Source organism: Quercus lobata, unplaced genomic scaffold (assembly GCF_001633185.2).
Source record: "Quercus lobata isolate SW786 unplaced genomic scaffold, ValleyOak3.0 Primary Assembly Scq3eQI_322, whole genome shotgun sequence".
Taxonomy (NCBI): Eukaryota; Viridiplantae; Streptophyta; class Magnoliopsida; order Fagales; family Fagaceae; genus Quercus; species Quercus lobata.
In genome coordinates, this window is record NW_022154840.1 from 24134 (window position 1) to 39055 (window position 14922).

Genomic DNA, 14922 nt, shown 5'->3' on the forward strand with positions numbered 1-14922 from the left:
CACAGCCAAGTGAGCCAATGTCTCAGTAAACACAACACAAAAAATGGAGGAACATGGAAAAAACAAAAAATATCAAAATAAAACCCAACAAATGGAGGGGCTGATTTTGGGTCTCACCGGAAACAAAAATCAGTGAACGAAGTTGTGTATATCTCAGGCTGAAGGTGCTAATCGGCGGAATTGGAGCTCTGCTTCAGTTATTGAAGTGTGCTGTGGGTTTGGGAGAAGGAAAAGGGAAAGTGAGATGAAAGTAGTGAGGAAGCATGGACAGTTGAGGAAGTTCTTACAAAATATTCGTTAAAACCTTTTATATTATGTTTAGTTGCACTGGATGAGAGGAAGTAGAAAATGGGAAAATTGATAGAAGCTGGGGATTCCACACATTTTTCCAAATTTTGTTTTTGTCCGATTTGAAAGAAAAAAGAGAAATGATTAACTTTTTATACAAGATTAATCTTGTACCCTTGTAAAAGTATAAAAAAGTTATGAATATTTTTGTAAAATTACTTTTAATTCTTCCTAATGAATTATTCATTTATAATTTACAAAAAATAAAAAATAAAATAATTTTTTAGCATTATTTTTTCCTTGGGGTTTTTTTTTTTTCAAATCTATTCCCTTAATTTTTTTTCCCTTTCTTTAAACATAGTGTTAATTTTAGAGAGTAATTGAAAATTTCACACCCCCTTCGTAATATTGTATTGTGGTGGACCTCACACAGATTCACGAGTCTTTTAGCTGAATATTGCAAAAAATTGAGTTTATTGGTGATATAGGTACTGTTCAAAGTTATTTGGAAAAATGAGGAAAGAGAGTGAATTTCGGCAACGGTGTTGCTGAAATTGCAAGAAAAAGTATGAGAGAGAGTAAAGATAAGTGATGTGATGGAGGAGGGAGAAAAAATTGAATTTCGGTAATGAGATTACCGAAATTCTTGCTGCCCAAGTGGGTGTGAAGTGCCCGAAGTGTTAGTGCTATGTGGAGTGCCCAAAGGGAAACCAATTGTGGCAACCAAGTTGCCAAAATTGTAGGGAAGGGAGGAGAGAGAAAATATGAATTGTGGCAACTAAGTTGCTGAAAATGGGAGGGAAGAAAAAAAAAAGAAGAATTGTGGCAACCAAGTTGCCGAAATCTTGGGGAGGAATTTAAAAAAAAAAATTGTGGCAATTGATTTGTAACGATGGCATTGCCAAAATGGAGGGAAAAAAAATTTGTGGTTGATTTGTGGCATTTTATATAACTAAAATTGATTCCCTAATTATTATAACACATAATAAATAATTAGGCGTAAATGCATTTTTAATCCCTAAATTTTGATTTTCTTTCCATTTTAGTCCCTACATTTTATTTTTACCACTTTTAATCCCTAAACCAATTAACGCGAGACATTTAAGTCTTTAAAGCACCATTCCGTTACTATCCAACTCACAAATTCTCCTCACACAAATGCATACGTGGAAGCCCTACTAAAAAACAAATTTGAATGACAATTGAAATCCACAACTCAGACGCAGAGTTTCCTTGTATGGATTGTGTTACAAAGGCCTTGTTTGGTAGGTGTGTTCTAACACACATTTTCACATTTTAAACAACATTACACACATTTTTATATACTTTTTCACCTACACGTATATCAAAAATACTCAAACAACATTACTCAAACTCCTCTATACACTTGTTCACGCGCATTCTACTGTTCACATGCCTAAATTTACTGTTCATGTCCTATAAACACAAAAAAAAAAAAAGAAAAGAAAAAGAAAAAGAGAGAGACATGTGAAGCACAAAATGCCCTTCCCAAATGCTCACTTTATGTCACTTTGCTTCTTTTGTTGGCTTGCGTCAGCCAAATAAGATGGGTAGGTCAGGTCATAGGTGTAAGTAATTACTAGGTAGGTGTGAAAAGTTTTCTTTCTCAAAAGAAAAAAGAAAAAAGAAAAGATCAATTGTCCCATCAAAGTGTTAATGTCTCAAAAACACTTAAACAACATTACTCAAACTATTCTATACACTTGTTTGCGCGCATTTTACTGTTTACATACCTAAATTTACTGTTTATATCTCATGAAAAAATAAAAAAGAGACATGTGAAGCACAAAATGCGCTTTTATTAGCTTGCGTCAGCCAAATAACAAAATGCGCTTTTGTTATGTCACTTTGCTTCTTTTGTTAGCTTGCGTCAGCCAAATAAGATGGGTAGGTGAGGTCATAGGTGTAGGTAATTACTAGGTGTGAAAAGTTTTCTTTCTCAAAAAAAAAAAAAAAAAAGATCAATTGTCCCGTCAAAGCGTCAAAGTCTCAGGCGACTCTTTTTAATCCATGAAATAGTGACTATGCAACTTTTCTATCATCTATGATATGTAGTGCAAGGTGACATAATGGGTCTCAAAATGCAAATTTCCTATAACGGATATTATTTTTACCTATTAAATTATTGTTTCCCAAACTAGGAAATGGCACTTTGGAATTTAGATGGACTCCACATGGTACTCATGATAGCATGTGATGGTTGATTGTATTAGGACCCAATATGTGACAAGTTTCACATCAACTTTTCTGCCCCATCAATATGTGGCATTAGCAAGAACAAAGAGCGAGGGAGAGGGAGAAAAGCTCCGATTTTTATAGAGAAGAGATAAGTATCAATAGAAAATGTCAGCAAAGGATAGAGATAAAATTCACTGAGATTTCAAGAGAGAGAGAGAGAGAAGATTATGTTACAATAAAAAATAGGCGAAAAACTCATTTTCGTCCTTCCATTTTCACGCGATTCCCACATTGATCTCTATTTTTTTTTCCGCTACTTTTAATTCTTATCCTGAAAAATGCGTCTCGTTTTAGTCATTTCCATTAGTGCCCTAACGGCCCCGTCCTACGTGGTAGACAGAACTATTAAAATAATAATAATAAATTTTATTTTGACATTAAAAATGCCACATCAGCATTTAAATTAAAAAAATTAATCTATTAATTTTAATTAAATAAAAAAATTAAAAACAGAATTAAAAATAAAAAATCACATGAATTGGTATCTAAGTGTGTCTTGAACGAGAACAACAAGAACATAATCCCAGATCTAAAAATACAAACCCAAAAATTAAAATCCAGAAATTAAAATTTTCAAAATCACCATTTTCTCAACTCAGCAAAATCATCAAATCCTAAAGCCCCAAAGTACCAAATCAATCCAAAAATACAACAAATCCAGACAAAAAAAAAATCTCAAACTCAGAAAAACCCATCAACCACCACGTCTGAAGCAAGCCATGAACCTAGGAACAATTACAGCGACCAAACCCACCAATAAATCACAAACCCAAACATTCCGAGCAAGAATCAGAAGCACAAGCACTAGAAGAAGCAAAGGTTGAGACTTTAGCTGAGGATGAAGATGAAGAAGAGTCACTGTCTGGGATGCCTGGGGAAGACGAAGAGACAGTGACCCATGAAAGATTCGAACCCGAAGAAGAAGAAGACGACCCGAATACCCACGAGAAGGATTCGGGTATGGAAGAGTCAAAGTTCCGAGAAAGTCAACAACGAAAGCCTGAGAGAGAAAGAGAAAGCTTAGTGTTACTAGATTGCTTGCTTCTAATGATGTGTGAGCCAAAGCTTTCCATGGAGGTATCCAAAGAAACCTGGGTTTGGTCACTGTGATTGTCCCTGGGTTCGTGGCTTGCTTCAGATGTTGTGGTTGATGGGTTTTTCTGAGATTTTTTTTGTTTAGATTTGTTGAGTTGTATTTTTGGATTTACTTGGTACTTTGGGTATTTAGGATTTGATGATTTTGCTGGGTTTGAGAAAATGGTGGTTTTGAAATTTTTAATTTTTGGATTTTAATTTCTGGGTTTGTGTTCTTAGATCTAGGTTTGTGTTCTTGTTGTTCTTGTTCAAAACACACTTAGATCTCAAATTATATGATTTTTTTATTTTTAATTCTATTTTTATTTTTTTATTTAATTAAAATTAATAAATTAATTTTTTTAATTTAAATGCTGATGTGGCATTTTTTAATGCCAAAATAAAATTTTTTATTATTATTTTTATAGTTCCATCTGCCACATAGGACGGGGCCGTTAGGGCACTAATGGAAAGGACTAAAACGAGATGCGTTTTTCAAGATAAGGACTAAAAAAGGTGGAAAAAAAAAAGATAGGGACCAAAATGGAAATTTCGTGAAAATGTAGAGACGAAAATGAGTTTTTTGCCTAAAAAATATTTAAATAATATGTTGGTCATAGACTTGCGGGTACAATGAGAAAAATGGAACAGGTGAAACAAGAAAGATTAAAAATACAAAATAAAGTTGGATTTTTGTTTTTATGATTTTTGTTTTAATGTTTTAGAAATCAGAGGTGTGGCTGTCGTTAGAGAACTTAATGGGCAGGTGGGCTAATGGGAAAAGAGAAAAATTAAAATTGATGGTCTGTACTTTGTTTGACCATGGTGAAATTTATTAAACATCAGAGGTTGAAAACTATCTCTAAAAAAAGTTTGTTGTGGTTTGTAAGATATGTTTATTCGGCTTTTTGTTTAGAACTAACCTAATTTTTGTGAGGCATGTTGTGGATTCAACTATGTAGTTGGCACCCCTTTCTCTCTCCCTTGTGTGTGTGTTTGTTTCTCAAAAAAAGAAAAAAAAAGGGTAGTTGGATGTATCCCTAGCATTATTCATAAGCTAATATTGATGATTTCTTATTGCTAACCTCTAATGTTGATGTCATCATTTATAAACATCTTAAAATTAAAATTTGAAAAATCACCAAAATTAGTATTAGTTTATTGCAAATCTCAAATTGCATCTACAGATATAAGATTACGATGCGAATAAATGTGATGAAATTTTATGAGCTTTACGTTAAGCATTGTCCCCCTTTTAGGTTTGTACCCTGACTCCGTCCCTGTGCATTGATACACAGTTCAAGATGTATTGTTGGATGCTAATGATTTTGTGTGGTACGCCAAGAGTTATTCGTTGAAAGTACAATAATTTAGTATTGTCGGATACCAAACCAAATGATCGTATCAAAACTTAAAAGCAAATCAAATTCACGAAGTGAGAAAGAAAATATTGTTAGATAAGAGAATTGAAACAAGATATACGGCTTGTTCATACTGAGGAGAGTCAGATTGGTTTTCAAAGTTGGGTCACTAATGCACGTGACCAGGTCACATCAGCTCGAATGCGTGGCAAGCAATGAAAATGTTAGATGTTTGAATAAAAGACAATAAAGAAACCTTGCTAAACGTGGTGAGGCTTTTGATTAACCTTCACCAGGTCTGTTTGGATATAACTTATTTTGATAAAATTGAAAACTGAAAACTGAAAACACTGTAGCAAAATAATTTTTAAATGTGTGAATAGTACTGTGAGACCCATTTTTAATGAAAAAGTTGATAAAAAGTGGAGTTTGTGGGACCCATGAACAGTGCATAAGTGCACTGTTCACAGAAGAACGGGTAAACCATTGCAGCTAAAAAGAAAAATAAAATAAAATAAAAACTGAGGAAACGCAGACGCAGCACTAATAAGTGCTATCCAAACGAGCACAATATAAACTGGTGAAAAGTCTTTTGAAGAAAATCGAACTCTGAGCATATGATAAACATTATAGTTTAAACCAATACGTGCATGCCAAACCAGTACGGTATTAACATCATCCAAATTCCTAACACTTTTAAGCCCTAATCTTATGGGAAATTAACTTCAATAAAAGTTGCTATGGTCTATTTTAACATGGATGCTCAGTTGTTCTGCTTGTGCAGTCAAAATGCTGGAAAATTAAAGGCTCTCTAGTCTAGTCTATGAAAATTGATTAAGGCTCCTTCATCCATGTAACCTTGTCTGAGAGGAATAAGAACTTACATGGAAAAAGAAGGAAATAAAAAAGGACGAGATAAATTGAAAGATAAAAGAACAAGTCATTTTCATGCAAAATTAGATAAGAGAATTGAAACAAGATATACGGCTTGTTCATACTGAGGAGAGTCAGATTGGTTTTCAAAGTTGGGTCACTAATGCATGTGACCAGGTCACATCAGCTCGAATGCGTGGCAAGCAATGAAAATGTTAGATGTTTGAATAAAAGACAATAAAGAAACCTTGCTAAACGTGGTGAGGCTTTTGATTAACCTTCACTATATAAACTGGTGAAAAGTCTTTTGAAGAAAATTGAACTCTGAGCATAGGATAAACATTATAGTTTAAACCAGTACGTGCATGCCAAACTAGTATGGTATTAACATCATCCAAATTCTTAAGCACTAATCTTATGGGAAATTAACTTCAATAAAAGTTGCTATTGTCTATGGTTCACATGGATGCTCAGTTGTTCTGCTTGTGCAGTCAAAATGCTTGAAAATTAAAGGCTCTCTAGTCTAGTCTATGAAAATTGATTAGGGCTCCTTCATCCATGTAACCTTGTCTGAGAGGAATAAATACTTACATGGAAAAAGAAGGAAATAAAAAAGGACGAGATAAACTGAAAGATAAAAGAACAAATCATTTTCATGCAAAATTCAATCAGTTGTCACATCTACAAAGTAGAGAGAGTACATCAATCATATGGGACTCTTGTTTGTTCTTTGCATGGGAACCGAACCAATTGTCACCAACCACAGTACGAGAGTGTTGGATTTAAACCAAATCTACTCATTATTCAAGTCTTTAAGGGCAAATATGTAATTAAAGCCCTCATTATGAAAAGACGTTAACACCCTTCCTTCGCAAACCAATTTTCTATCTCATCAAACCAATTCGCCAAGCTCACCACTCACACGTTAGCATTTACAATAAGAATCTATATTTCTATCTCCTCACTCGTGTAAAATTTTTGGTATATTTTATAATAAGAATCTTTTTTTTTTTTTTACACGGAAATTTTTTCAAAAATTCCACATTAAATTATTTATTCTACAGTATATTTCAATAAAATATTTATTCGTTATTTATATTTTATTATTTTTTCTAATGGTTAGTGTGCTACATTGATGTATGAGTTAAAAAAAAATATAGGATAACAATTGAATAATATAAATCATATGATAGAAAGATGAGGTATACACTATTACTATAACACACTTATACTTTTTATACAATTATGCAAAGATTGATGAAACAAACTTCATCAAACTTGCATATAGGTCAATTTTTGTAAATTTTTTCACTTTTTGTATTTTAGCTTCATTGATGGAATTGCTTTCGCTGGGCACCTAAGCAGTGAAATCAAACTTAGTCTGTATTCACAACCAAAAAAAAACCAATTGTACCACTTAGCAAAAACAAAAATTGCTAATATTCAACTTGAGCATTGATTTTTTTTTTCCCAACTATGTTAGAAATTTCTTCATAGGAATACAATGGATTGAATAATGAATGTGGCCATGTGTGACTTGCAAGACTTGTCAATCCGTCAAGCACGTCACAAAGGAACGTTGAATGTGGCCATGTAGAAAAAAAAAATTGATGACTATCTGAGACACTCTTCATTACGCTTTTCCAAGTAATTGTATTGGCGGGTTCATGATAGTGACAAGGGTCACTTGCATGTGGAGTGTGGACCTTGGTTACAAAGTCTAGCAATCGTTTAATTCACTCAATATCTATCTTAGACATAAAAATCAAATAAATATGAATAATGTTAGAGACACTTACAAATTGCTAATGTAATGAGTAATTATTGATAAAAGAAAAAAAATGATATTAATAGTATGTCTAGATGAATACCAATAAGAGTTCCTCCAAAAAAAAGAGATGAATACCAATAAGAAATTGATCACATTAATATTTTGTAGAAATATTATAAAATAGTTTATAACTGTAACATTACTCAATAAATATATCTCATGCAAAAATTTCGTTCATTTTAATATAAAATTTTATTTCTTTTTTGACCATTTTTCAAAAACATTCACATAATAATATATTTTTTATTTTTTTAAAATTTAAAATTTTTTTAATTATTTCTCTCTCATTTTGTACATCCATCAAACAGCATTCCACAACTAAAAATTAAAACCTTATCAACACCAATATTCTTAAACAATAACGTGGGTTTTGGTCTTTTGGGTGTAGATTACGAATTTATTAATCTTAAAAAAAATATATATATATGGTAGATATTAGGTGTTCGAATCTGCTGACTAAATAAAAATATGTAAATAGATAGGCTATGACAAAAATTAAATGAGATCTGATGAAGGTTTATTTATTTCAAAAAATAATAAATAAAAAAAGATATGTCAATTAAAGGTTTAAATGAAGTTAGATATATAAAAGTGGATTAGCTGAATATCTATATCTATATAATAAGTAATAGCCAAAACATTTGACCTTTTGTTGACCTTATCTCATTGCGCCATGTGGCTACATAAATTTATGCCACACAACTACATTTAAAAACCAAATAATTGTGTCTTTTCATTTTGCAAAATAAGACACTGAACAATTGTATCTTTTGGAATTTTAAATAACTAACCACAACCAAAAGAAACAAATCATTACACTGTATCATACTATTGTTTTCCCTCGATACATATAAATATAACCGGACAGCAAAAAAACTGCAATTTGCAAGCACTTTTTCTTTTCCAACTGCACACCTGTGTCTTTAAAAAAAATCGTTGACAATCTCAACGCCAATACAGCAAGTGATCAACATGTTCATGAAAATCACTGGCGCTTCCGAGTCATTACCACTAAGTAAACTGGAAGTGCATTTTCGTGGTCTGCCATTTTTGTCCTTATTTATCACTTCATTTTGATCTACCTTTGTTTTTCTACTATTTCTTTTATATTTTGGCAATTAATTATGTTGTTTTTCAAGGAGTACTCTTGAATCATTTTTGAAGAAAATGGAACAATTACCGTCGGCAGCGATGATGGTACACCACATTATTTATATTTATTAACCTCAAAATTGTCTAACACTAACAGAAGTTGACTTCTCTTTAAAAAATTGTATTGTTTCACTGGATACAAGTACCACAAAATTGTAAAACAAAGACACAAAAAACATAGAAGAAAAAAAAATAGAAAGGACAAAATAATAAAAGCTTAATTTCATGATCTGATGTGTCTCTCTACTTCTCAACTTTACAGGTCCAAACTCCACCAAACCCAACAGTTTCCCATTTTTCAACTTTTACAGCATTTGACAGAAGAAGAGGAAGAAGAAGATGAGAATGAAAGCAATGGATGATCTTATTGTGGGGGAAAAGAAACATAAATAAAATTAAAAATTAAAAACATAGGAGAGAGTTACAGAAGCACTATGAGAGAAAAAGAGATTAAAAAAAAAAAAGGAGACGAGGGAATGTCATAGAAAAGATAAGAATGAAGAGAATTAAGAAAGGGAAAGAAATAAAAAGATAAAGAAAAAGTGGCGTTGTAGAAGAGGAGATGATAGTCACGTGAGGGAGTTGAGTTTTGCTACTTCTAAGTTGTTGAGTTTGGTTCAACTTTTTGAAGTTGAGCTTTTTGAAAAAGTTGAATTTTCAAAAAGTGCATAATGAAAAAGTGTTTTTTCAAAAAACTAAGTGTTTGGTAAAAACTGTTAAAAAATGTTTTTTTGAAAAAGCTGAGTGCTTATAAAAGTGGCAGTTTGAGAGATAAATTACCAAAAAGGACAATGTATATATAAGGAAGTTTATTTCATACTTAAATCAATATTGTGAAATTATTTTTTTCTCACCAATATTAGCTAATAATAATGGAAAATTATTAGGTACTCCCGGAGTACCATAAATTGTACTCCCTCCTCTCACATAAATGGTGGGTCCCACCATGAATTTAATAAGGAGATCCACCATTTATGTGAGAGGAGGGAGTACGCATTTATGGTACTCCGAGAGTACACAATAATTTCCCAATAATAACCTATCACTTTAGATTTATTGTGAAAGTATTGTGATAATTTATACTGATTTTATTGTAAAAGTATTGTGAAAATATTGTGATAAAAATTGATACTGATTTTAATTTGAACGTACTATTAAAATTATTTTTTTCTCTTTCTAAAAAAATTATTTTTTTCTCACTATTATTAGCTAATAATAACCTACCACTTAAAATTTATTGTGAAAATATTGTGATACCATTTCCTCATTCTTCTTCTTTTTTCCCTACACTACCGCATTTCTTTCTTCTTTTTTTTCCTTCTTTTTTCCCCCTCTTTTTTTCTCCTCCACACATGTACCCTTACACTTTTCTTTTTTTACTTCTTTCCATTTTTTATCCCTACCACTTCCTCCAAACTCTAGAACGTTCCAGCTTTCCTTCTTCCTCTCTTCATTTTTTTTTTCTCTCAGCACTTCGTCTGCAACACCCATGCAATTCTTCACCCTGATCTTCTTGATTCTTTTCTTTTTCTCTAAATTCAACCACTTACAAACGGGATGATTCAGAGCAAAGCAGAGCAGATCGGGAAGATTGGATCAAAGCAAAGCAAACGCAAATGGGTACAAACTCCATTTGAAAGATTTTGCTATATTCTGATTTTTTTTTTTTTTGTTTTGCATTTTGAGGAATTCTAATTTGCAAGGGATTGATTTTTTTTTCCTTAGCTGATTTGGGAATTTATTATAGATTTTTTTGTATTTGGATTTGGAAATTTGTTATTGAGAGGAATATTTTGATGTTTTTTTTTTTGTTTTGCATTTTGAGGAATCCTAATTTGCAAGGGATTGATTTTTTTTTTTCCTTAGCTGATTTGGGAATTTGTTATAGATTTTTTTGTGTTTGGATTTGGAAATTTGTTATTGAGAGGAATGAGGAACTGTGCGTAGACGAAGACATGAGCATCCTTTATTCTTTGGGTTAATTTGGTAATTGCCCAACTCACCCAACGGATATATCAAAACGTGCATAGACTTTTGGCAAAAATGGAATTCTGAGACTCCAAAATGGAATTGTGCGTTCTCTTCACAAGTATAAAATGCAACTTTTTGGAAAAAGTTGCGTTTTATACTAACCAAATGCACTTAAAGGGCTGGCTTATTTCAAAATGTGACTTTTGGGCTGAAAAAGTTGAAACAAACGGGCATTTAAGCAGAAAGGCAACTTCTTGGAAGGTACACATAAAATACCATTCCATCCTTACTTTTATTATTTTATACCCAAAAAAAAAAATTTACTAAATTTGTTTCATTTATTTATTTCATCTTTCACTTGGGCTTTGGTTTCCAACTACCTCCCAATAGTGTTATTAGAATATTTGTGTTACGTGACTCTATCAGTTAGATCTACACAGTTTCCTTTTAAATTGGTATGGGCATATAATATACTACAAAGACTAAAGTAATACTTAGACGTGTATACTGTATAGATTTTTGTACATTGCTAATTCAATATTAATCACAAAATATTTTTAAAAAAATGATAATTTAAAATTTTATTTATGCAGTTAGTTTTTTAGGCCTAAATTTATTATGTTCTTGATATCAATTAATTACTTTCTATAAAAAAATTCTAATTAACTATGAATATATATTTAAAATATTAAGTCATTTTCTTATGTCCTTTTATTTATTTTTTTTAGTTATACAGTGTTATTTATTACCTATTTATGATTACATTTTTTTTAAATGATTCCAATGCCTGTTGTGGATAGTTATAGCCATCGACCCATCTCCTCACAAGCATTCCATGCATCTATGCTACGTTGCTAACTATTTTTCTTTTTAAAGTCTTAATAGTAACTATATAAACTCAAATATAATGCTTTTTTTTTTCCTTCCAAACTCATTCAGTAATTTAACCCATGCATCACACTGGTTAAATGACTAGTGTGTATATATATATGTGTGTGTGTGTGTGTGTGTTTCAAATAAAAATTACCTATTCTTTACATGATATCCGGCAAGATCGGCCACATGACTCAAAGCAGCTTTCCATGTTTCCACCTTCTCCTTGAAATGTTTTTCATGTTTAACAAGTGAAAAAGTTCCTATTTGTTTTCGCACATCAGATGGATCCACATTGTAAAAAATAGGGAAAACTGTTATTTCCTTTTTTGTCTCGCAGTCAATGATCTCTACAAGTTCATCTAAGCACCAAGTGGAAAATGCATAATTTTCTGAGAGAATGACTATGGCAAATTTGGATTCTTTGATCGCTCTAAGGAGTTCTGGTTTAATAGTTTTTCCTTTCTCAAGTTTTTGATCGTCCTTAAAAGTGTTAATGCCCTTCTCTACTAATGCATAATATATAAAGTCCGTAGCAGTATTGCGAGTGTCCTCACCACTGAAACTCAGGAAAACATCATACGTCCATTTGCTAGTAGAAGAAATAGAAGAACTTGGGAAAGATGATGAACTTGAAGCCATTGAATCAAGGAATAGATCTGCATGGAAAAAAAAAATCAATTAGAACTGAAGAAAAATTGAAAAGAAAATAAATTATGAAAGAAGAAAAACTATTTGATGCAATGGTTTGAATCTTTCCCTTCATCAGATGAGTCAAACATTACCCCTTTTTTTTGTTCCTTATGAGAAAGAGAAACCACAAATAAAGTCACACTGTTCAGAACTCAGGGGCAAGTGTTGGGTATGTACGGCAAAGATGGTCTAGGTACAGATAATTTTTTTTCCCAAGCCAACAGCAGAGCAAAGTAGACATTGTTCATAAAACCATGGCTATAACAAAGGAACAAGACAGAGAAACTTCTAAAATAAAAAAAAAATAAAAACAAAAAAAGTAGCATTAAAGCTATACTTGAGTAGAGAGTAAAAAAAGAGGCATAAATAAACAAGCATTCACAGCCAAGTGAGCCAAGGTCTCAGTAAACACAATACAAAAAATGGAGGAACATGGAAAAAACAAAAAATATCAAAATAAAACCCAACAAATGGAGGGGCTGATTTTGGGTCTCACCGGAAACAAAAATCGGTGAACGGAGCTGTGTATATCTCGGGCTGAAGGTGCTAATCAGCGGAATTGGAGCTCTGCTTCAGTTATTGAAGTGTGCTGTGGGTTTGGGAGAAGGAAAAGGGAAAGTGAGATGAAAGTAGTGAACAAGCATGGGTAGTTGAGGAAGTTCTTACAAAATATTCGTTAAAACCTTTTATATTATGTTTAGTTGCACTGGATGAGAGGAAGTAGAAAATGGGAAAATTGATAGAAGCTGGGGATTCCTCACATTTTTCCAAATTTTGTTTCTGTCCGATTTGAAAGAAAAAAGAGAAATGATTAACCTTTTATACAAGATTACTCTTGTACCCTCGTAAAAGTATAAAAAAGTTATGAATATTTTTGTAAAATTACTTTTAATTCTTCCTAATGAATTATTCATTTATAATTTACAAAAAATAAAAAAAATAAAATAATTTTTTAGCATTATTTTTTCCTTGGGTTTTTTTTTTTTTTTCCAAATCTATTCCCTTAATTTTTTTTTCCCTTTCTTTAAACATAGTGTTAATTTTAGAGAGTAATTGAAAATTTCACACCCCCTTCGTAATATTGTATTGTGATGGACCTCACACAGATTCACGAGTCTTATAGCTGAATATTGCAAAAAATTGAGTTTATTGGTGATATAGGTACTGTTCAAAGTTATTTTGAAAAATGAGAAAAGAGAGTGAATTTCGGCAACGGTGTTGCCGAAATTGCAAGAAAAAGTATGAGAGAGAGTAAAGATAAGTGATGTGATGGAGGAGGGAGAAAAAATTGGATTTCGGTAATGAGATAACCGAAATTCTTGCTGCCCAAGTGAGTGTGAAGTGCCCGAAGTGCTAGTGCTATGTGGAGTGCCCAAAGGGAAACCAATTGTGGCAACCAAGTTGCCAAAATTGTAGGGAAGGGAGGAGAGAGAAAATATGAATTGTGGCAACCAAGTTGCTAAAAATGGGAGGGGGAAAAAAAAAAAAAAGAATTGTGGCAACCAACTTGCCGAAATCTTGGGGAGGAATTTAAAAAAAAAATTATGGCAATTGATTTGTGACGATGGCATTGCCAAAATGGAGGGAAAAAAATTTGTGGTTGATTTGTGGCATTTTATATAACTAAAATTGATTCCCTAATTATTATAACACATAATAAATAATTAGGCGTAAATGCATTTTTAATCCCTACATTTTGATTTTTTTTTTTCCATTTTAGTCCCTACATTTTATTTTTACCACTTTTAATCTCTAAACCAATTAACGTGGGACATTTAAGTCCTTAAAGCACCATTCCGTTACTATCCAACTCACAAATTCTCCTCACACAAATGCATACGTGGAAGCCCTACTAAAAAACAAATTTGAATGACAATTGAAATCCACAACTTAGGCGCAGAGTTTCCTTGTATGGATTGTGTTACAAAGGCCCTGTTTGGCAGGTGTGTTCTAACACACATTTTCACATTTTAAACAACATTACACACATTTTTATATACTTTTTCACCCACACGTATATAAAAAACACTCAAACAACATTACTCAAACTCCTCTATACATTTGTTCACGCGCATTCTACTGTTTACATGCCTAAATTTACTGTTCAGGTCTGATGAAAAAAAGAGAGAGAGAGAGAGAGACATGTGAAGCACAAAATGCCCTTCCTAAATGCTCACTTTACGTCACTTTGCTTCTTTTGTTAGCTTGCGTCAGCCAAATAAGATGGGTAGGTCAGGTCATAGGTGTAAGTAATTACTTGGTGTGAAAAGTTTTCTTTCTCATAAAAAAAAAAAAATCAATTGTCCCTTCAAAGCGTTAATGTCTCAAAAACACTCAAACAACATTACTCAAACTACTCTATACACTTGTTTACGCGCATTCCACCGTTCACATACCTAAATTTACTGTTTATGTCTCATGAAAAAATAAAAAAAAAAAGAGAAGAGAGACATGTGAAGCACAGAATGCGCTTCCCAAATGCTCACCTTATGTCATTTTGCTTCTTTTGTTAGCTTGCGTCAGCCAAATAAGATGGGTAGGTCAGGT

At 32.2% G+C, this 14922-nt stretch overlaps 1 protein-coding gene across 1 annotated transcript; it reads right to left on the reverse strand.

Annotated features, from left to right (window-relative positions):
• Window positions 1-11832: 11832 nt before the first annotated feature.
• LOC115973486 (TMV resistance protein N-like) lies at window positions 11833-12324 on the reverse strand. Its single transcript, XM_031093749.1, has one exon. It carries the CDS (start codon window positions 12322-12324, stop codon window positions 11833-11835), a length of 492 nt encoding a protein of 163 aa, XP_030949609.1.
• Between the last annotated feature and the right edge of the window lie 2598 nt (window positions 12325-14922).

Bases quoted from the DNA above. Each gene is read 5' to 3' on its own strand.
- LOC115973486 (XM_031093749.1), bottom strand. From the start codon at position 12,324: ATGGCTTCAAGTTCATCATCTTTCCCAAGTTCTTCTATTTCTTCTACT.